General features: G+C 37.7%; 2 protein-coding genes across 8 annotated transcripts in view; both read right to left on the bottom strand.

Annotated features, from left to right (window-relative positions):
- The window catches only part of LOC137198211 (collagen alpha-1(XIV) chain-like), a 222,721-nt gene extending 220,768 nt beyond the window's left edge, over nucleotides 1-1,953 (bottom strand). For all 6 annotated transcript variants that reach the window (XM_067611887.1, XM_067611892.1, XM_067611891.1 and 3 more), the window contains exon 1: nucleotides 1,826-1,953. The gene's annotated coding sequence lies outside the window, so the exon portion shown is untranslated. The remainder of the gene's footprint in view (nucleotides 1-1,825) is intronic.
- Nucleotides 1,954-15,048: 13,095 nt separating this feature from the next.
- Nucleotides 15,049-23,438, bottom strand: LOC137198273 (DEP domain-containing mTOR-interacting protein-like). 2 transcript variants are annotated; one of them, XR_010931615.1, is made up of 6 exons: nucleotides 23,186-23,438; nucleotides 19,803-19,949; nucleotides 18,746-18,816; nucleotides 18,394-18,498; nucleotides 16,495-17,880; nucleotides 15,049-16,453 (listed from the first exon to the last, which is right to left on the bottom strand). XR_010931615.1 is itself a non-coding variant. In XM_067611978.1 (5 exons), the coding sequence occupies exons 1-5, from the start codon at nucleotides 23,202-23,204 to the stop codon at nucleotides 17,752-17,754; spliced, it is 471 nt and encodes a 156-aa protein (XP_067468079.1). In that variant the 5' UTR covers nucleotides 23,205-23,438; the 3' UTR covers nucleotides 15,049-17,751. The 2 variants fall into 2 exon arrangements, 1 of the variants encoding a protein (XP_067468079.1); XM_067611978.1 differs by having other exon boundaries at nucleotides 15,049-17,880.
- Between the last annotated feature and the right edge of the window lie 456 nt (nucleotides 23,439-23,894).

Genomic DNA, 23,894 nt, shown 5'->3' with positions numbered 1-23,894 from the left:
AAAGGCCAAATAAACTGTCACTACTTTTTAATGCAGCTTTGCACACCTGCTCTTATTTATTTAAGGAACTGTTTGTGTTTTAATGTAATTTTATGTGAATCTTTCATGGGTGTATGTTTTTATGTTGTTTGTGAGCCCCTCACCTAAGACATTTCTTTCATTATGTGATAGACAGTAAAAGTTTTTGAATCTTGAATCTTGAGCACTGTTCAGTAACTTGCAAAATAGTCTTAAAAACCGACATGAAAAAGAAATGTGATAAGATTGTGGATCATGATCCACATCTAATTCTGATATATCTAATTGTGATATGACTACAGTATCTTTGGCCAGTTTAAAACATTACATTTTACAGTACTTTTTAAGAATAATAGCTTGTATTTCATTGTTGAACATATCTATTTATCAAAAAAGACCTGTGATTTCATTAACTGTGCTGGAATAGATTTGATTTCTTTTCTTCAAACTTGTCAATGGAGATATGAATAAAAATTCATCTCTAGTAGGAATGCCACCCCTACGGACAATGTCACTTTCCATTAGACCATCGCATACTTTCAACTACCCCAACCCACTGTTCCTCCCATCAAATGTCTTCCAGATTTACAGATTTATATGATCCCTCCTTAGATAAGCTTTCAAATTTTACAAATAGTCCTTTTTGTATGTAATATTAAGTTATAATGACACAGTTTTGTGCCATATTTGGACACTATGAAGCTATATAAAGCATGCTGTATAAAGTACTGACTGTAAGAAAGTGAGTAAAAAAAAAGAAAAAAAAAAAGAGTACAATCACTGTCACGTATGCATGCCAGCCATCAGCGCTGCATCAAAGCACATTTCTCCCTGCACAAGGATGAAGGTGCGGCAGGTAACACAGCTGTCACCTGTAACTGCAACTGTTTTCACTTAAACTTGTCCAAGAAACAATACAAACAATACTAATAAAAGAGATGCATAAAGAGGTGTTTTTTTTTAACCGGAGGACTGTTTTTGATCAGTGGCACACATGGACCTTTCGTGTCTCAGTCAAGACTCTGCAGCTGTAAAGATTTAGAATTGTACCACCTTCTTTTAGTGCTGCAGCAAACTTTCAGCTTCAGGCGTTTTTTAATAATGTATTGATATGACTGACACCTACTACGTGGTATTTTCACCATGCTGGTATTTAGACAGGGTGTGCTTGTGATAATAAAAGCAGATTTAGGATTATAGGTATGTTGACAGCAGCCCTGCCTCAGTGTACCTTAAGAAAAATCACTTCAATATCCATGAAATGTTCCCTCAGGGACTTACAGCATGACTGTGGCTCACTGTATTGAGTTTAGGGAGACATTAAAACATCAAATTTATGTCCAATTCAAATTGAATTTATAGAGTATCAGCCTCTAAATAGTTTAAAGCCTTGTTGTGACACTATTGCACGCTTCTAACTTGCTTCGTGGCATCACTAAAGATCGCTTTAGGGATTATGTCTTTGCATCTACCTGATCAATCAAACTCCCCATGAGGAACTGTACATACAGTAATAAGCATAGTTGCGCACTAAAAGAACGCACAGCCACCCAATGTTGCATGGAGAAAAATGATATATTACATCAACAAACCACTTTCTGTTTAGAGTAAATAAAAGCAGCGGAAGTTTTTCGTTAATTGAAATAAGCACAGGTGAGATCTGCACGTTGCGCAATAATCAGCAAAACTGTGCGCAGAGCGAGGTGAGGTGAGGTGCGGATAAAAGGATCCGCGGATCTTTAAATGCTGTTTGTTTGTTTGTTTTTTTTGGAGATGTGTGCAGTGTGTGAATATAGAGCAGTCGTACCTTCTCAGATCATATGTTTCCAGGCTCCGCAGCTCTCCTCCGGCCAGCTGTAGGAGCAGCTCACTAGTCCCCAAAGCGACTCTGATCCACTCTGTTCACCAACTCCCCGCTCAATCTGTCGACCTCGACACACGTTACACAGCATGAGACTACCGGTCACACGCTTCACAATAAAGTCCCTACTGACTGCCACATTGTAGTGGATGAATCATCAAATCATCTTCATTTTTTAAATGAAATATTTGCTATTCCTGTTCTTATCCGAACCATTTCTACCCAATGTGATGCTCTTCCTTTATCCAGCCCGCTTCCCCATAACAGTCTTTGTAAAATGTGTACAGAAATCAGCTATTAGTTAATATATCAATATTAAAACCATCTGTGAAGAATGCTGAAACTCTAAAAACGGCATTTTTACCGAGGCTGGAGGTTCCCAATAAATGTCACCTAACATTATGCACTTCACACTACCAGCACCATTTCTGTAATATGTTAATGTCCATGAACTTCTGACATTCAGCAACTTCTCAAAGAGTTCAATAAGTCAAACATTTGTTTTCTTGATTGAGAAAATATTCGCTAACATGTCAGAGTTAAGATAGCCTAGCTTAATGTTAGTTAATGTTCTGCTAGCGTAAATAAATGTTACCCTTTACGTTAGCCAAAGTTAGCTATGTAGGAGCTACATTAAAGCTAACTGACCTTCAGACATTAGCCTAAAACAAGGTTAAAAAGAAAAATTCAAGGTTAAGAGAAAAAAGCCATGCTGTTTATTATTGTTTTTGATATTGTTTATAATTTTTATACAATATTTTTTTGTTTTGAGTTTTATCAGTGTTCCAAATTGACTGTTTTTAGCCCAACCTGCTACAGTTTAACTCAACTACAGGTTAGTCCTCATCCTTGAAGTCTTTTCTTTTGTAAGTCTGAAATTTCCTGTTTGAAAACACTTCCTATAAAACATAAATCTCACCTTTAGATATTAGAGGTGTGAAGTGGGAGACTTGCTTGGTTTTAGTATTTTCCCCTATTCTGTATTCCTGTTTTATTTTTATTTTATTTTTTTTTCTTTAAATTATATCTTCAATGTCACTTAACACACAAACACAGGACTCTCCCGGACAATGTAACAGTCCTTTAGGTTTAATCTATGGTCACCAGTTTTACTTATACTGTAGTATAGATAATATAGATTGTATTGAATCAGTACTAATAAGCAGAGACGCTTGAGAGACAAACATAAAGATTATTTTTGTCTATTGTGGTATCATAGAGGATGAACAGCAGCTTTTCATTGTTTTTGTTGTTATTTGTAGAGCAGCACATCATTATTTCACAGTCACAGATTGCTGTAAACCAGGAGATGGTTAACACCTGAGCCCAATGCACCTGAACTCAGGCAAATGGTGTAACTGGTTGTGAAATGTTTTGATATGTTTTGGTTTATTATAGCAATTTATCCTCCACTTCCACAAAACTGTAAAGTGCATTTTAACCATTTTGGATTCATTTGGTAAACAAAAGGACACCAAGACACATACCTGGAAAGTTTTATAACTTCTTGGTGTATCTGTTAGTGGTGTTGGACTGTAAACAGAACTTTAAATTAATCTGTTTTTTATTTCTTTGTAGAAAGTGTGTATCACTGCCCTTTATTTGCTGGGAGATTTTTAAATTTAGCATTTCAAGTGTCTTCTTCAATATAAGATCAACCAACTGCTATAAAATATTACATACAATAATTTAAAAAAGACCAAATTTGTTCAGATGACAAATATTAGGAACTAATATTCAACTAAAATTTAAAATAAGCTTCATAAAAGTAGGATTCATTGTAGAGTTATTGTTTTGTATTGCATTAGATTGCTCAGGTGTTCCTAATAAAGTGCTTGCTGAGTGTACATTCAGTGTACATGTGTACATGACAGATTTCTCTTAATTTGAAGGCAGAATAGCCCTTCTTCCTGTCTCTCTGTGTCTGTCACCATCCAGCTTAACGCTGCTACTTTGCTTCCCTCTCAGTTGAGACTTGCAGAGGACTGATGGGTGTTTCCCGCTTCATTCACCATCCACCCCTGCAGCTATTCATTCCTTTTACCTGGTTTAATGTGAGGCGAGGCAGCAGAAAAATGTGTTTGAGCGGTAGCCAGGTTGAGTGGCTGGCAGGGACAAAATGTGTATTTCTGTGACCTCTGGCTATGTGTGCTGTATGACTCTCCAGGGCTCCTGTTAAAGTCCCCCTCCACTCAAAAGTCAGTTTTTCTTTTTGTTCCTACAGTTGAATGTTTGAACTTTACTGTGCAGAATGATGTATGTGCAAAGTTTGACACTAGAAGACCGTTTTCACATTCATCTATTGGAAGTGGAAAGTTTCTCTGTGTCCATTGACAAACTGATTTTAAGCGAGCAGGATCTGTGACATCACAACTAGTTTGAAAGCTGATCTTGGTCCAATATTCAACTTATACAAGTGTGATGTGGAAGCTTAAAGCTTCACATAGACTGAAAATGGACTTTAAAGTGAAAGGAGACATCCTGTGTCCAGCAGTTAATGAGATATATTTGCATATTCATAGATTCTGAGGGAGAAGGAGTGGATGTAATTTTAAGACGAGTTCCAAGCAGAGTATTTTTATGTCTTAATAAATGTCTGGTGGGGATATTTAATATGTTAATATACCTCTTTCAGTTCTGGGCAGGTGGTTTACTGTATGAACTAAAAGTGAGAATTATGAGAGAAAAAAACAACATATAATTGTTAGAAAGACAACTTTCCCTCCCGTACATGGAGATGGTTACACAGGCTCATAGTGGAGAATAAAAACACAGTATCAGTGGATTGAAATGCTTAAAAATATTTTTCTTTAAAATCTAAATCTGCACAAATCAAATCCCTCTTCATTTTGTTTCAATATATGAATGTATCCCAAATAATAATCATTTTCAAAATAAAGCTACAAAGTGCTTTACATGGTTAAAACACATGAGTATTACAAGTCGGCAGTAAAATCAGACAATTAAAATAAAATGGAGCAAAAAACAAACCTTAGAATAAGATTTTTCTTTTAAAAAAGTAGTAAGAAAACAGATAAGACAATAAAATAGTATGGTATAAATTAAATAAAGGCTTTTTTTAAGTTTTGAGACGTGATTTTAAAGATGAAAGCAGACCAGCTATATTCAGTTCTGTGTGCTTTTTCCCTGTTTATACCTTCATGTGGGTTAAAAAAAAAAACTTTCACTATGTGGTGTAAACACAAAGACCGAAATGCTTTGACCATAATTTGCCTTTAATTACAATGTGTTTGTTTCACCAGCAGTGTAATTCTATGGGCCTTGAATTCCTTTAGATAGTAACTTCCACTCAGAGCTGCAGCTTTGGATGTGCAGCTGTTATCTCTCAGATAGCACAGAGCCTTGGATGAATAATGGGCTTCTGTCTACTGAAGGTGAGGCGGGCAGCTTCTCCGCACCGCAGTTATTATGAGTTTGTTTGCTGACCATGTAGCCTGTTAACCGAGAGTAGAATCAGAGGTCTCTGAAGTTTCCTCTGTATTATCATAATCATGAATATTAAACAATGAAATTATGTGTGTTCCCTTCAGAGTTTGAGTTTCATGGCTCCCAAAACTGCAGCTTGAATAAACAGTTTATCCTCGACAAGAATCCAAAGATTTTGTTGCTTTTTTTTACAGTCAAATGTGCCCCAATAATCCTTAAAGCCAGTGACAAATACAGTATTTCATGAAGTAAATTCAAAGTGTAGCTACAGTAGCATGAAACTGGTGTATGACATGAGTGTATTGATGAATTTTAATATCAGAAAAAGTATTGAATCATATTTTTTGGGCTGATTTTTGACCAAAAGGACAATTAGTAGAAGAAGAAGAAGAAGAAGAAAAAGAAGAAGAAGAAGAAGAAGAAGAAGAATTATAATGCATTATAAAGTGTTTTATGGCAAAAATTATAAGTATTTGTAAAACAATAAAACAAATTTGCTCCGACTTTTTCAGAGATGTGAGGAGCTGCTGGACGGTTGAAACCTGCGTCGTCTGAGCCGCCAGCAGCTCGACTCCTGAGATGATCGGCCGGTCAACATGTCGTCATCCTGGTGGGGAAAACATGATCTATGCAGCTCTTTGGTGATTTACCGCTGGCTCTAATGTCTCTGCAGCATTTTAATATATGATATAATTCCTTTTGGAAGATAAATGTTGGTCTCACAGATGAAATCTAACAGTTGTAGCTGCCACATTAGTTTATCTGAATGTAAAGTGAAGCTTCATGTTCAGCCATGGGGCTCTATATGTGGACATATCAACCACATTTACATAAATATATATGTATTAAAATGAACAGATCAGTCTATATTACATTTAATTGTACTTTATTAAGCTACACAACTGTTTGGATTATTATTACAGACTCATGACATAATTTACTGTGACCTCTAGCTGTAAAAAGGTCGATCTGCAGTCTTGCACACCTACACGACACACCTGCTGTACTGCACTGCACCGCCCCCCTGATGTTGTCATGGTAATGGCATGCTACATGACACCCCCCCCGACCCCTCACTGCTCCTGCCTAAACTGAACCAAGTAGGTGTGTCACATAGATACTGCGAGTCTGCAGATAGACCTACTTTGAACTGGTGCACTTCCTGGAGGCTCGGTCGCCACGTGTCGCCACTTCCTCTATCCCTTGTTTCAAATTAAAAGCCCTCTAGCATTTCATACATGGTCCAGCCATATACCTGGTTTTGACCTTGTCTTGTTTAAGTGTAAGTCATGCAAAGATATTCCAGTAGAGCCCCAGAATAAAAATATAAACCTGGAAATATGCACGATGTGTCCCCTTTAAAGGTCTAAATGAACCATGTTTTTAAATTTTTAGACTCTTCTCTCCCAGTGTCTGCTTCCAGTATCTTCTCTCTCTCACAGTGGACACATTTTTTGGCAACCAAACCCTTAATTTGTGAATATATAAAAAGAGTCTCTTCTCCCATATTAATAAACCAGAGAGCTGAGACTTTATTATTCAGTGATGGGATACTGGGATAATGCTTCACTGACAGTGAGTAGCCACAAATGAACTGACTGAACTGCAAAATTCAATTAAATTTCTTTTTCAAAGGACCATTTAATCTTTTTAGCCATTAAGTTATCTTACATAATCAAACCTGAAGAATTTTATTTCTTTGATTCCTTCAGTTTATTGTATAAACAAATCGTTTTATGTTGGATCATATATATAAGGAGTCCTGCTGTAGCATTAATTTTCCTAACAATTAAAGGTAGGATGGGGCAAATTTATGGCAGCTATTAAAGTCAGACATGGTTTTCCACACTGTTAAGTTGGAAGTTTTTGAGCAAGTCATTAATATCTTATTCTATTATCCATCTGTATTGCATTATGCAGGTTCATGTTGCTGGAGCAGTAAAACCCAGCTGAATTTAATGAGCTCAGTCATGAGGTTTATGTTCTCTTCAAGTGCTCCTCCATAGCAAGCACTTCGTTCAATTATCTGTCACATGGTGAATTGCCTCTAGATAGTGACAAAGTGGAGCCCATGCAGCCTCTGCTACAAAGATCTTAAAGGTAGATTTTCCCACACAGGTAGGTGTTGGTCCCTGGTTTTGCCAGTAGGAGGTAGTACATGAAAAGTGATCCACAAACTGTTGCAGTAAGTGTCAGGATCTGTTGCAACACAGAAACATTTGTACTGTACATTAACAGCAAACAGGACACATATATAATATATTGTGTGTCTGACTTAATCCATCTTTTTCTCAGGAATATTTTGGGATACTTGTTGTACAATTTGGTCATGTCTCCCAAGAAACGATCAGGATCTATAACACAGGTGTTAAAGGAATAATACAACAGTTTGGAAGATGCAAAGATTAACAGAAAAAGTGACTCTGCCAAAACTGATAAAAGTACACCTTCCAAAAACTCTGCATTTTTTGCAAAAAATACTGGAGTACTTAAAGTTATTTTGCTTTGTTGATTTTATAAAAACAGCTTCTGTCAGAAAATTAGTTTTGAAGATAGATGTTGGTAATTTTGTGTTGTTTTTTCTTTGAGTACGGTCTGTGTGAAAAGTGCCCTGAGATAACTTTTGTTATAATTTGGTGCTGTATAAATAAAATTGAACTGAGCTGAACTGAAATTTTGTGTCAATGTGTAGTTTTACACTTTTTACTCCATTGTTACAAGATCCTGAGCTTATTCAAACCTGCATTAAGTATTTTTTTGGCCACTTGGGGGCAGCAAAAACAAGTAGTGAACACAACACTTTTCAGTTGATATGTTGACCTTGTTAGCAAACAGTTGCTTATTTCCACATCCAGCAGTTACAAAACAACATTATCATTCATGTGGAGTCGTGTTTCTGTCCACCTGGTGAATGTAAGTCCAATATTCACTCTCTTTTAGCTCTGTTTTTGCTTTCTACCAACTCCTGAGGGAAATATCTGGCTCTTTAGCTGCTAAATGTTCCACTATGTTCACCAGCTAGTCTACAGCTAACTGTGTCTGTTTGTCGTTTGGGGCTGAGCAGGTAGTGCACAGTGACTTTTTACAGCATTGTCTCTGAAAACGACGCTATGAGACGCTGAGAGTGAACCAGAACAGTAAAGTTGCAGCCGGACAGATAAACAACGAGCTGAAACTCACTATAAAGCTCCGTAAAGCCGAGAGGAGCTGCAGAGTCTCTGATAATTCTCTGTAGGTTCATCACTACGAGCCACAACCAACACATTACACACTGACAGATCATACAATTGTTATTATGAAAAATGTCGATTATAGTGCTTTAATGACAGTCATGTATAAAAGGAAATATTGTAAACTAAACATCAGATTAGATACTTGATCAGGGAAGCAGAACGTCTGCAGGGTTTCAAGGGTTGACGCCATTGTTTATAAGCACTTACCTGCTTCTCATTCAGAAAGCTGCCCAGTATAACCAGTGCCTTACTCAAGGGCACCTCAGTGGTATTTCTTGAGGGCTCTTTCTATATCAGGTTTTTCCCATCTGGTCTTTGGGATTGAACAAACTCACTGTGGAAGCCTTTTGTTTACATTCCATCCATTGAGCCGTCCACCACAATCACAGCACAATTTGATGTCGCTGTAGATGTTACAGCTCCTGAAATCATTCCTGAAACATAGCTCTGCAGCTGCCACCGCAGCGACATGCACCATTTCATCTCTGTCATCATAACATGTCAACACCCCCTGTCATTGATTCAAGAGGTGCCGCCGGGAATAAAATGTCCTGTCAGAGAAATATCCTGTCTTGAGTGTTGAATTTTTGTTTCTGGAATACAAAACTGTAGGTTTCATCTTCTTGTTTTAATTGTATTTAGTGGTGTCTATTTTTTTTTAAAGAATCATGACCAAAATGGCAGCACAGTTGTCATCATATCATTAGATTTAAAGTGCAATGTTTGAAGTTGCGATTAACTCTTCTTCGGTTACAGAAAAAATGTTGTACTCTTTCTAGAGCTGCAACACTATCAATCAAAGTTGATCCATCAATTAGTTGCCAACAATGAAATTAATCGCCACTATTTTGATGATTAGTTAATCGTTTTGAGTCCATTTTTAAGAAAGTCCAAATTTTCTGGTTTGAGATTATTAAATGTAATATTTTCTGGTTTCTTTAGTGTTCAAAGTGAGTAAGTTGAATATCTTTGAGTTGTGGACTGTTGGTCGGGACAAAACAAGACATCTGAGGACGTCATCTTGGGCTTTGGGAAACAATAATCAATATTTTTCATCATTTTCTGACATTCTACAGACCAAACAACTTATCATTTGGACAGATTAATTAAAATTTATTGCAGCTCTTACTCTGTATGAATGTAACAAAGAACAATATTTTTTTAAGAGAGTGTTTTACAGCGTTGCAAGACTTTGAGAAACAGAAAGTCTTATTTTTCGGACAACGTTCTGCACACTGATATCACATGATTAGATGAACCACGAGTCAAAGCTGTTCTGCTTAAGGATCATCACAACCTTGTGTTTCACCCTATTTGCATGATCATCCACGTCTCTCTCTCTGGCTGTGTCAGGGCTTAAATAAAATTCTTCTTTAACCTTCCTCCACCTTTTCATTTGCATTTTCTGTTCATTATGGAAGTTGATTTAATAAGCGAAATCAATAATGGATCAGAGCTTTGACCTTTCCAGAAACCATCAGAAGAATCCTGATAGTGTCCATTAGATAGAAAAAAAAAAACATTATAAATTATCATAACTCATTAGGGCCTATCATATAATGGTTTGATCCTCTTGGTTCTTCTCTTTCAGCTGCTTCAAAAAGCACAATGAAAAAACCTTCAGCGATGCTTCTTTTAGCCGTTATGCTCTGAGCCGCTGGAACAACCTTCAGAGAGGAGCTGAAAATATATTGATATTTTTAAACATAGACTGTTTATCCCGGCTTTCATGTAGTATCTTATAATTTTATGGTGTTATTATTATGTGATTTATTTATTTATTTGGTTTTTTTTAATCTATTTATTTTGTGTGTCTGTTATTGCTTGTATATTCTTTTATTATTTTAACCATTTTAACCTTTTATTGTTGTCTTATTCAATCAATAAAGTAGGTTTTAATAAGTCTTTTTCTTTTTAATCTATTATTACATTTTACATTTAAGTCATCATGTTTTCATTTTGGTTTTTTACTTGGATCTTGGTGTGCATTAGTCTTCTATCTTCTTATCTATATTTACTATCCAAGCACTTTGAATTGTATTCCACATAGTTGCTATATAAATAAAGTTTGATTGATTGATTGATTGATGTTATGAGTTGGTTTTGTTTCTACTTTCAAGCTGTGTTTTCAAGCAGTTTATTTCTGTTTCTAATGGTTCTCATTACTAGATACACTGGTTTTTACATCGTCGTGGTTTTTCATAGTCTCTATTATGAGCTGTATTGGTTTCTAATAGCTTGTTATGGGTTCGCATGGTTTCCATCATGAGTTGCAGTGGTTTCTAATGGATTCCAGTGTAGCGAGTGGTTTGTATGTACAGTCTGTAAAGGTTATTTGATAGTAGCTGCTGGTTTCCATCACTGTCTAGATTCTGGTTTGTAATGGTTTCTTTTGCATTTGCTCATGTTTTATGGTTTACAGTAGTTTGTGATTGTTTATAAAGGTTTATTTCTACATTGTCTGATGTTTGTTTCTACTGGGTTTTGATGGTGTCTTAATGTTTTCCATTTGATCTCCAAGTTGGTTCATGGTGTCTTGCTGATATTCACTCTACAACGGTCCTTTCAGGTATCTCTTTGTTGTTGTTTGTTCTATAAAGGCTTGATTTAAACATTATAGAGAGCCAAAGTGAAACTGGAACTTCCAAGTTCTGTTTCAGAAGTAAGAAAACCTCCTTTCAAAATCCATTTACATTTGTTGTGATGTAAATAACTCTAAATACAGCCTTGGAAGAAACAATAATCTCACTCAACAGTGCGGTGTGTTGTTCACTCCACATGTTTAAATCACAAAGGTTTTTACTTCTGATAGGAAGTACTGTACTGGATGCCGACTTGTCTAAAAATATGGACAGTAAACTCTCACTTACAGAAGCTGGTTGAACAGAGGTTTGCCCGAACATGACGTCATGACTTTGGCTCTCTATTTTATGTAGCCAATGTTAAAATAAACCTCTGTGATTAGCACTCAGAGTTGCTAGGAGATCTGTAATACAAGTGGTAAATCCTTCTCCACATTCGGTCTACTTCTCTGCTCTTGTTGAATGTGTCTCTGCAGGCTCGGAGCGGAAGGCCATTCAGCTGGAATTCTCTAAAATCCCCTGGAATGTTCAGGAATACCGGCCTGTCCTACTTACCACTGAGAGGATGTGGTTATGACAGAAGAAGTAAAGAAAGTGAGAGCAGGGATTGGTAAGGAGTGAACCCTCCTCCCCCAAGTTTCTACTGTCAAGGAGCTCATGAGCAAAGCATCAAAGCAGTAGAGGTGATGATTGAGGCACAAGAGCTCTTATAATTTGTCTGATAAAAAGCCTTCATGCTTCACAAACTTGCTTTAAAATTCCAGTTTTCATGTACTGTCATCCACTTGACCTCTAGTGTAACCCCTCATTCTTGGCTCCAGCAGTTTATGTTCTTGAACTTTACACATGACCTCTTGACTTTGACCTTCTTTACGAATTGGTTGATAACCATCAGTCACTGGGAGGATTCCCTGTGTTGACAAAAGAGAATGACGGTAATGATAGGGATTCTCTGTCTCTCTTGGGATGTATTTCACAAACAGAAAGTTGCAGGAGAAAGCCAAGTTCAACAGTTCAACCCAAAGATTTACAGTCGTTTTGTAAGATCCGCAAATGAACAATGTCTGGTAATACCATAACTGCGTGGTCTGAAATCACAATACAGACTCGTCATTTGTGGTTCCATGATGGTGGAAGCAGCTACCCACCTCCACACAGTCTGCAGACTCCCTTGGTGTATTCATGAAACGCCTGAAAACTCAGCTCTGCTATGAACACTTCAACGCTTTGAGTCCCTTTTACTTTTTAGCACTTTGACTGTTGGACTACTCTCTGGTTGTTTATGGTGTTTCTTATGCACTTGTCTACTTCCATTTGTTTCTTACTTTAAAAACAAATAAAAACAAACCTTTTGTCTAGCACTTTTTCTCATTGCACTTGTTGTACCTGGTCTGCCAAATGACTAAATGTAAATGTAAACATAAATGTAAGATAATATTATGATATTAAGATGATTATGCAAATTGTTTTGAAGTGGTGTCTGTAAGATTTCACAAAACAAAATCATGGATGTCAATTCTGGTTTCTATCATTATTTTTTCTCTAATTTTATATTCTTGCATCCTCAATAAATCTAACATGTTACTGCAGCATCAGCTTTTTATAAGCTAGAATTTAAAACCCCTGTAGCATCTGACCTGCAGATGCTGAGGATTAAGGGCTGAAAGCAGCAGTGGTGGCCTAAAGATTATAGAAGTGAGCTCGTACAATACCCGGACCAGGATGACTCTGGGTGGGGAAAAAGTGAAAAAAAAAAGCTTGCTCAAGGGCACCACTACTGACATGCAAGGCCTTTAACCCCAACTGCTCCAGTGGAGCTGCTCAGTGGTCAACAGGTTAGACTGTGGTTGTACTGGGTGGCTTCCAGGTGTGAATGTGGTCAAGACATTCCTGCAGAAGAGAGACTGTCAGTGAAACTTCACTGAGTAAATAAAGGTAGAAAAGAAAATGATTTAAAAAACTTAAAAGACTGCATTGAGTTTCACGAGGTCTACAAACAAATAAATGATCAGTCATCAGAATAATTTCCTAACAACTGTAGGGCTTTAAATGAAAAGATGTCTTGAGTCTGAAGAATGTGAAGAATTTGACCAAACACCAAGAGAAAGCTAGAAAAAGGAAAAGAGAAGCAGTAAAACAGTCGTCTTCGGTTAAAAATATGTTGGTTTAAAGTCATGTGGAGAAGCAGTACCATGAATATGCTGGATTACTGCCAGCAGCAGGGACGCTGCACACACAGGTGCTGCCACCTCCTGGTGAAACTGCAAACTGCCGTGTTGGTGAACTGCATGTTAAGTTTCAAGTTTCTTTATTGTTACATCTCATTATACAAGTTTAAGTGAGTAAAAGTCTTAGATTTCAGCTCCTTGACAATGCAGTAGGAGAAAATAATGTAAATATTTAAAACAGTAAAAGTAATAGTGATAGATAAGAGTATAAACAACAAAAACAGTATAAAACATATGGGTGCATGTATGTATGTAGGTAAAATGTGATGTGCTTGTGTCCTACGTATAATATATAAATAAATTACTATATGTACATATGTGTGTGCTCATGTATGTGTATGCAGGCTGTCAGTGTCCAATGTTTATAAGCCTGGTAGCCTGGTGGAAAAAGCTGTCCAGGGCCTGCTGGTCTGGGCCTTGAGGCTGTGATACCATTTGCCAGACGGTAGCAGCTGAAACAGTCCATGGAGGGAAGCTCATATGCACTGATGTCCTGGGCTGACTGCACAGCCCTCACTGAGGATGCTTTCAGTATTGCCTCTGTAAAAAAGCCTGTAGAATCTTCTACCATGCCAAACTTCTTCAGCTGCCTGAGGTGAAAGAGGCGTTGCTGTGTCACCACAAGGCCGGCGTGCTCGTCTTAGGTGAGGTCCTCAGTGATGTGGACACAGAGGAACTTGAAGCTGCTGACTCTCTCCACAGCAGACCCATTGATGTTGGTGGGAACCGGCTGCCCTCTCTCCTTGCTATAGTCTACGATCAGCTCCTTGGTCTTGACGAGGTTGAGAGAGAGATTGTTCTCCTGGCACCACTGTGTTAGGTTGTTGACCTCTCCCCTGTAGGCCGTCACGTAGTCATTGCTGATCAGGTCAATGACTGTCATGCCATTTGTGAATTTAATCACCAGGTTGGAACCAGGCGGACCCTGTGTTGATGGTCAGAGATGTTGGAGCCCATCAGGGAGTCAGACTCAAGTTCCTGAGCTTGGAGTCGAGTCTGGAGAGAATCATGGTGCCGAATACTGAACTGTTATCTAAGAACAGCATTCTGACGCATGTGTTTCTCTTCTCCAGGTGAGTGAGGGCAGAGTGTCGTGGTTATGGCGTCGTTGGTAGATCTGTTTTGCTGGCAGGCAAATATGTGAGGGACCAGTGTGGGTGGAATCATTCTGCAGATAAGATCCTTAACATGCCTCTCAAAGCGTTTATTAATAATGGTAGTGAGGGCAACAGGACGCCAGTCATTTAAGCGTGTTATTTTGCTTTTTTCAGCACTGGAACAATGGTGGATGTGGAGGGGACTTCACAGAAGGAGAGATTAAAAATGTTGGTGAACCTACCTGCCAGCTGTGCCGCATGCACTCTGATCACACAGACTGGGATTCCAGCTGGTCCAGACGGTTTGCGGGTGTTGACTCGCTGGAGCATCCTGTGCACGTTGGCCTCGGGCACAGGATGCATCGGAGGTGTAGCTGAACACAAAACTCAAGTGTTTCAAAACCTGAATGTGAAGCTGCTGATGTAACAGCAACTCTTTATATTCTTAAACACATGACCTTTTGACAGAGTGAACTTTGGCCTCTTTTACAACAGCGAATGATGGTTAATCACTGGGAGGATTCCCTATATGTCAGGTGACAGAAGAGAATGTCCATGTGTAATCAATGAATCAGTCGCTCAAGCCTTCATATATATTTTATTCATATTTTCTCATGAGAAATTCAGCCCAAAGTACTTTTACAATGAAATTAAAACAAAAACAGGTGAAAAAATAAAAGAAAGGGGTGACTTAAAGCAACTCATTAAGAAGTATAATACATACAATGTTTAAGTAGTACTACATTAAATACTGATAAGCCTCTAATAGGCTTACTCTCTGCTTGATGTGTTGTAGTGCACATCAAGGAAAGTGAGACTTTTTATTTCTAATCAGGATATTCAGTTTCTTAAAAGAAAATCCGTGCAGCAATGACATCAGTACCCAGTATTTCAAAACAATATTCAACCATAATTCCACTAACTGTCTTTATGAAAACCACCATTAAAGATGCAAGAGGAGCTGAGAGACTCACTGTGTCTCTCTCTCGTGTTAGCAAATCTGGAGTTGACAACACATTAATTCCAAAAACTCTCTCTCTCACACACATACAAACACAAAACCATCATAAAATAGGTGTTATAAAAGTATAAAAGGTAAAGGAACACAATAAGAGAGACTTTAAAACAAAGCACTTCAGTTCAAGTCTGCTCCCTCGTTAACTTGTTGTTGATCTTCCCTTACACTTCCTCACAGTCTTCCCTTCCTTTCTGGGAATCAGACATCGCAGAGAGCGATGGAAAAGTAAACACTGTCGAGGGAGGGGCACATGTTTCTATGTGTGTGTGTGTGTGTGTGTGTGTGTGTGTGTGAATGCCTCTGTGATGCATGCAGGTAATGTGTTATTGTGTGTGTGAAGGAGGCAGTGAGGTGGCACATGGGGTTAAAAGTCCACATCAACTGTTGGAGCGACTTCAACAACATAATTACTTCCAGGATCAGTTTCTAAGACAACACAACGCAGGTGTGTCTGAAAACACCTTCAACTGATCATCTTCACTGATTTTTTTTTATTTTTTATTTTTTTATAAATATATGAACATTTTTCTCATGTCCATCATCATTTAGTATAAGTGAGTCATCCAAGTTCATGAGAGTCTTTCTGTGCCTGGCAGATCCTTATTTAAAGGATATTTAAAGGATATGGCTGGCGATTTTCTATATTTTTATTACTGTCGACAAATCTCATGTTTGGATCCAAACCAGCAATGAACTGATATACTAATGTAAGTATTGTGTGTGTATCAAAGCCTGATATACCTTATTCCTGTGTGCTGTAGACCTCCGTTATTGTCCAGAAACTATTAAAAACATGTCAGTGAGTCACAACGCTGCACTGGGTGACATGTTCCTTCGTCATGAAGAGTTTGGTCACGTTAATTTGTTTAGAAACGGCTCCAAAGACTAATAACAGCGATCATGTTTTCCGTCTCTGGAGGGTAGTTCTATGTAAGGCAGACATCACTGAGCATGTGCAGGAACACAGTTCTGTTTACAGAGCTTTCCTAGCTTGTTGTGCTACATATCACAACCTCTTGACTTTGTACTAAATTGTAAAATTCTCAAGACTTTACATCCATAGACTTAAAGAAGCATATTTTACAGTGTGGTAACATATTAAACTGGGATTCTGTCTTCTAAATGCTATCAGATAGAAATGTAGCTACAAAAAATGTAGCGACCACCAGTGCAGAAGTGATTTAACCTGCGGTTCCTCTAACGCTAACTGTAGAGGTCAGTAGTAACACTGCCAACCTCTATGAAATACAGCTAATTTCTTTCTTTCTTTAGTGAAAAGTCAACAGGTTGTGATATGTAGCACAACAAGCTAACAAAGAACATGTCACCCAGTACAGCGGTGTGGCTCACTGATGTGTTTTTAACCATTTTTGGACAACAACAGAGGTCTATGGCACAGAGGAATAAGATATATCAGGCTTTGATACACACACACAATAAACACAGTTCATTGTTGGTTTGGATCTGCACATGAGATTTGTTGACAATAAGAAAAATATAGAAAAGCACCAGGCAAATCCTTTAAGAAAAAGTCTCTTTCAAACATGAAGTGATGAGTTTTAAGTCGTCTCTTTAAGCCTTTACGTGGCAAATTCATAGAAGTAAAACTTGCTAACGAAAGCTGAGCTTTTTCTGAGCTACCATTCACTTAAATATACATTTTAGTGACATCAAGTGGCCGATTACAGGAACTGCATCTTAACTCCCAGAGTTTCTGTATAGTGCTATCCAGAAGTGTCATAATGACCCTTGCTGGAGCTGCAGGCCGCATGGTGTCTTTTCTCATCAGACACATCCAATTATTTCAAAACGGCTATGAATCTAGCACATGTGTAAAAACATATAGACATGTCATCGCTGGACCACTATGTGCTCGAGAACCAATTATCCAAAAGGCCACATTGTGTTTGTTTTCTACTGACAGACTCTCTTCTCTTCCCAGAGTCAATTACTGGGAGTTTCTCATCAGCTCTAAAGACTGACGCCGACGCTTTTCAAAACTTTACAAGCTCATAATTCAGAAGGTGTGGCTGCCGTTGAGCACAAGTTTTAGTCTTTGAGTTAAATCGTCAGCCTTTCCATCAGTTCAATAACAACTTCAAAACAGAATGTTTCCCATGTAACGAGGTTATCTCCTGTTTCATTCTTGTGTTTTTGGTCCCTCATAGAAAAACCTCAGACACATATCAGTAACTGTTACAGTTATAAAACCCTGGACATGGCAGCTGTTTACTGTGCTGTTTATACATCCATATTTCTTTCATTCCTCAATGGTCGGTCTCCTCCATCACCTCCATCACCACGGTTCTGGGTCCTGTTAGGATTAGGTGGCTGACAGTCCGGTAGTCCAGATTGAGAACATTTAGACCGTTGACTGAAACCACAAACTGACAAACCTGCAGATTAAGAGGAGACGGAAGCAATAAGAAAAGTTAATTAGTTAGGAGTCATAAACAAATTCACTGGTAGATCTTTATGATGATACTGACGGCAGTTTCCTGGTGTGCTTAGTTTAATTATTAAAATTATTTTTTAAGATTATGCAATGCCCCTGAAGATGTAAACTAAACTGTAAAAACTAAACTGTTTAGCATATAATGTTTGTACTGAATCTCACAGTCTGCCCAGAAGACATCCATAGACTTAACAAAGCATATTTAACAGTGTGGTAACATAGTAAACTGGGATTTTTTTTCTTGTAAATGCTGTCAGAAAGAAATGTAGCTTCAAAAAAATGTAGCGACCACCAGTGCAGAAGTGATTCAACCTGCAGGTCCTCTAACGCTAACTGTAGAAGTCAGTAGTAACACTGCCAACCTCTATGAAATATAGCTAATTTCTTTCTCCTTCTAAACAATCAAGGGAATAATTTTCTTCAACCACTACATTTCCCAAGATGCCTTCTGTACCTTCATCCCTGCAGCAGCAGCTGGGCCGCAGGGCTCCACAGCCTGGATGTGACACGGCCTGTTTCCTCTCACCACAAACCCCCAACCCACTGCATCGCCCACAATCTGAAACACAGGGAGGTCTGTCAGACATTTATGTGCAGCAAACATGGCTACACTGAAATATAAGCCCATTTAAAGTGATTAAACTATATTTTGCAACAGAAAAGGTTTGAACAGATGAACGTGTTGCAGGATGTTAGATAAGAGATGTGTATGCTGAGAGTTTCAGATGCTGTTTTCTTTCCTCTCGTGTAATTTGAACTTAATGAAACATGTTTATGGTTAGAAGAAGGTTAAATTGTGGACGTACTGTGAATGTTTTCTTCATGTAAGGTCCTCCTGGTGTTTGCAGCTCCTCCGTGCTCACAGGTCTCTTCAGGACTGAACATGAAACAAAAGTATAAATGTCAAAATGGATATTGAGTAAATTGGTTGGTTGGTTTTCCAACAATGTAAGCAAAAAATGAAACAAAACAGAATTATGATCACACGCACACATATATGATACACTCAAAAATACACAAAATACACACAATATGGTTAAACCTGTATGTTTTACACGTTGTTGATAATTATTTTGATCTCAAAATTAGATTTTGGCTTCTACTTTTACATAAAAAACAAGAAAAATGGAACATCTCAATCTCAGTATGGAACAATTCTTAATTAATTCTGATATTTAATGAAAGTACCACAAACAAGTCACAGTAACAGTCTTTATAATTGCAACACCTCTTTGATACAGATGTAATTCATAATTAGACTCTGTGATTGACATCTCATTGACACTGTCTGAACATACCACTTGCTGGGCTTTGTATCTGACTTTCAAACAAACAAACAAACAAACAAACAAACAAACAAACAAACAAACAAACAAACAAACAAGGACCTAAACAGTGTCTCCTGAACTGTCCACGATCCAAAGAAATGTGAGTTTTTAGATTTTGCTGCTTTAAAAAGCATCTGAAGCACCTTTAAGACCTACAAAACTCAGAAACCTCAAACCGTCTAAGTGTCTTTTTCAACTAGTCAATCAAAATGTGAACAAAAAGATCATGACAGTCGTAGCACGTTCACGTCATATTGGAGTAATCGTAATTATGAGTAATTTCGACTTGTAAAGAGCACTCTGGGGAATCCTTTTCTGAAGGCGTCGATGTATCTGACTTTGTGCTCCGTAATATGCAAGTTCTTGAAAATCAAGCAAATATGGACGCCTCACATCAGCCGCCTGTCGTTCATAGTGGTTAAACCCAAAATGAATGGATATAGTGTTATGTTGTCAGTGCACATACAACCATCTAGAGTTGATGATGTGAACGTGGCATTAGCTCCTCCAGTCTGTACAGTTTGGTTTTCTTTACCTGATTTGGGGTTGGAGAGAACTGGGGAGGAGGAAGAGGAGTTACTAGGGAGGCCAACTGCTCTCCTGCTGTATCTGCTTCCATCACTGCTGCTCCTCAGCCGGGCTCCACATCCTCCTCCTGCCTTCATCTCCTTAGAGGGAGCGACTGATGGAGAGAGAAAGAGAGAGAGAAAGAGAGAGAGAGAGAGATGAAATCATGACAGACTTTCCGAAGCAATCAGGTGTCGAGAAACTGACCCAGTTTTGTGTTTAACTTCCTCAATTTTAATTTCCAATTCTGTTTCTGTTCAAACATGCCTTGATAACAGCTGACGCTTCCTAAAATAGCAAAGATAAGAAAGTCAAATAGAGGTCACACTCATGCATGTGAGGGGGCTTTTTACTCTTTTAGCTTTAACATCATATCGAGTGAGCAAACGAGGGGCCCAAATGTCCCCAACTGCCCCTCTGATCAGTCTAAACGCCCTCCTGGTGAGCTTAAAGAAGATGTATTCTGCACATTTCCACGTCTATATTTATATTCTGGGGCTCTACTTGGCATGATTTACAGTCAAAACTCCTTATTTATCTTATATTGGCCCTTTATGCAGCCCCCCAGTTCAGCCTCTGTCTGAAACAGGCCGTTTTAGCTCCTGTCTCTTTAAGATGAGCCCACTCTGCTCTGATTGGTCAGCTTCAGGAAGCTTCCTCCAACTCCAGAAGGCTACGTAAACAATCTATAGTAGCAGGATTTCACTTCTTTTTCTCCTTCTTTACTCAAAATGGAAACTTTTGGAGTCTTGAATCTGATCTGTAACATAAACAACACCTGGAACAACCTAATCAATAAAGACAACAGATGGCCGTTTATGGGTTTGATGGACCGTTAAAGGTGCAGTGTGGAGAATTTAGTGGCATCTAGCGGAACAGACTTGGCAGAAATGGAATATAATAATCATTAGTATGTTTTAATCAGTATATAAACACCTGAAAATAAGAATCATGTTTGTGTTGCCTTAAAATGAGCCTTTATATCTACAGAGGTCCTCTTCCACGCCATGTTGCACCGCCATGTTTCTACAGTAGCCCAGAAGGGACAAACCATACACTGGCTCTAGAGAGGGCCTTTTATGTTTTTTGTATGTTTTAGCAGCCACCGTAGGTTCTCCTGCATGCTTGGAAGGGTCGGTTGCAATCTGCAACCTCACCACTAGATGCCACTAAATCCTACACACTGGTCCTTAAAGAGCAGGTTGAAGCCCTGACTTTTGTTCTGCAGGGAGCTTTTTTTTTTTTTTTTTTTACATACATTCACCTCAAGTTTTGGAACTTGAGTTCATGTTTAACATCCAACATCATAACAGTATAAAAATGACATGATATGTCCCCTTTAAGAAGTGCTCTGATTTGACCTTTAGTTAAAAATTAAACCCTTTCACTTATTGTGTTTTGTTTGTTTGTACATCAGTTTTGACTCTGATATTGTGAAAGTGTGTGGAATTAGTTGCTTTTGTCTGTTCTTATATTTATGTTGTGTTTGTGTTTCTTATATTTGTGTTGTGGTTTTGTATGTTGTCTTTTTGGTTGTTATAAAATAGTTTGTGTGTGGATGTGTCCCTTTTTTCATCCTGGCTCCTGACCTTGTATGTGCCACAATATTACACCCACACACACACACACCCTCTGTGCCATAATCTCCACTGACCTGGTTTCATCTCTTCAGTGGGAGGTGAGGAATAAATGATGATAAGGTGGTTAAATCTATCTACAGTGGTCCTGTTAAATATTTAAACTAGTCAACACAGACTTATAGGATGAGATGAGACTTTGGGCCCATTCACCTCTTCAACCAGCCTCTTCTCAAGTCTACCAGGTGTTTCATTCAGTAATTTATCTGATAGAGTTCATTAACCAACAGTAAGAGGACGTGTCAATCACACATTTTCATCTGTTGTCCCTGGCAAGATGTCAAAAACACTGCATGTTGCTTTGTTTACAGGCTTTTATTCAGTGGACATAGTGCTCGTTGTTGACATTGAGCAACGTTTAATTGGGTCATTCTATAATTGGATGACCCAGTGACTGAACACATGCAGATAATAAAATGATAATAAAACAATATAACATGTCATGGCCTTTGCCTCATAATCACAACAAGGCTTCCCGTTCAGGGTAATAATTTATCCAGTGCTTCCCCTTGTCACCGTGGTTATGGTTCCCGGATACATAATATTACCAAAGTGATTTGTAAACAGTATGTGTGGTATGTAGTAGTTTAATAGAAATGTTATCCCCAAACTGACAGATTTAAACACACGAGAGTCAGATGAATTAAATTAAAGTGTCATTTATTCAGCTCTTATTGTTTCTCACAGCTGCTGATTATTAAAGCAATTTTAATGAATACTATTTGTCTTATGTTTCCAAAAAGTTGAACTTTTCTGAAAACTACAACCGAGCTTGTGTTATTTGAAATAAAAGAGCAACAGAAATGTAAAAATGAATCTGAATACTAGGCCCTATTATTCAGATTCATTTTATTAATCTACTGTGGTCTGTATGTGCAGTAATCTCCTGGTCTGATCCATCATTAAACCCCAAATACATCAGTTTGTGTTTGGCAGCATGTAAAGACCAGAAAACTGCTGGAATACAATGAAAGCAACAGTCTGCACTCATTAGTTTAAACCATCCCCTGCTGCAAAATGCAAAATGACAGCATCATAAAACACAGATCACATGATTGCATAACATAGAGAGAGATAAAACAATAAAATTATAGAAATCATTCACTTTGAATATAACTTTAAAAAGTGATTTTAAAGGCAAGTTTACTTGTGTGGCACCTTTCAACAAAGTGCTTTAAATGAAGAATAAAAGGCATTTAAACAAAATTGAGATGAAACACAAGATATAATAATACACATTTAAATGGAATTAAATAAAAACAGACATAAAATCTGACATTACGCTGCAGCTACGATGTTTACAACAAAACCCTTAAAGTCTCTCAACCAGTGATGCTGTTAAAGCTGCTTTACTTGATTACTTTTAATAAAAATTAACTGAGCGAGTCTTTTCTTTATTAACTCATCACCCAGTTTAGAACCACGCTGCGGCAGTGGTTTGCATGAAATGAGACACTGTTTTAATGAAACAAAGCAAAATAAACTAATAAGCAACTAATAAACTGGAAAATGAATTTATCACAAAAAAAAAAACTGAGATTTACTAGATTAACCTCCAGGACTGAAAAATCCTGTAATTAGTGAGGAGCAAAGATGATCTGATGGCAAAATTCAAACATTAAATAAGTGTTAAGACATTAAGACGCTGATGCTCTGATTTGTTTCTGATTTGTTGATTTGCAGCGTTCAGTGAATAAACTGAAGCAGTTCTTACCGGCTGTTCGAGGTCCCATCTTTCCTCAGTGGTTTATCCAGACACTCAGAGGTTGAATCCAGACAACAAACAGCTTTAACTTCTCGTATAAACCGACGGTCAGTCAGTCTGTAGCTGTTCTCTGCTGTTATTAAACCAGTCTGTTCTCAGGACAGATGACAGAAACATACATGTTCTTAATCAGCTGGTCAGTTTAACCTGTGTGTGTGTTTACAGATCCGAAAGCGAGGGTAGTCATCCGGTAAAGAAAAAAAGTGTGTGTGTGTGTGTGTGTGTGTGTGTGTGTGTGTGTGTGTGTGAGCTAAATATTAAACCCTTAAACAAACAAACTGACCCTCATCAGCAGGGAGGAGGAGACACATTTCAAATAGAACTTTTCTTGCCTCTGAAAGAGCAAAGTAATATTAACAATACACTACAATTTACACATCATTTAAAAAAATACATAATAACAGTATGTGCATTAACTGAGAAAACATTTTTTGAACATCACTGCTAATGATTTATCTGTTTTATCTCATAGAACGAATCATTTGTGTGAAACTTTTGCAGTTTTGCAGAACTGAGCAAAGATTTCAAGAGATTAAAAAAGTTCTTGAGAGCTTCACAGAATCATTATATTGTAAGATAAGAAATAAAACATTAAACCAGGAACAATATAATATATAAAAAAACAACTTTTCATTAAAAAAACCCTGTAAAGTTTTAG

This window comes from Thunnus thynnus, chromosome 15 (genome assembly GCF_963924715.1).
Source record: "Thunnus thynnus chromosome 15, fThuThy2.1, whole genome shotgun sequence".
NCBI lineage: Eukaryota > Metazoa > Chordata > Actinopteri > Scombriformes > Scombridae > Thunnus > Thunnus thynnus.
The sequence above is the reverse complement of the archived record's forward strand: the minus strand, read 5'-3'. Positions and strand labels throughout refer to the sequence as shown.

Excerpts from the sequence above, each read along its gene's own strand:
- LOC137198273 (XM_067611978.1), bottom strand. Across the intron at positions 18,817-19,802 it reads TCTCTCCAACCCCAAATCAG|TCCTGAAGAGACCTGTGAGC; the intron begins GTAAAGAAAACC and ends TTTCATGTTCAG. Across the intron at positions 18,499-18,745 it reads ACATGAAGAAAACATTCACA|ATTGTGGGCGATGCAGTGGG; the intron begins GTACGTCCACAA and ends CCTGTGTTTCAG.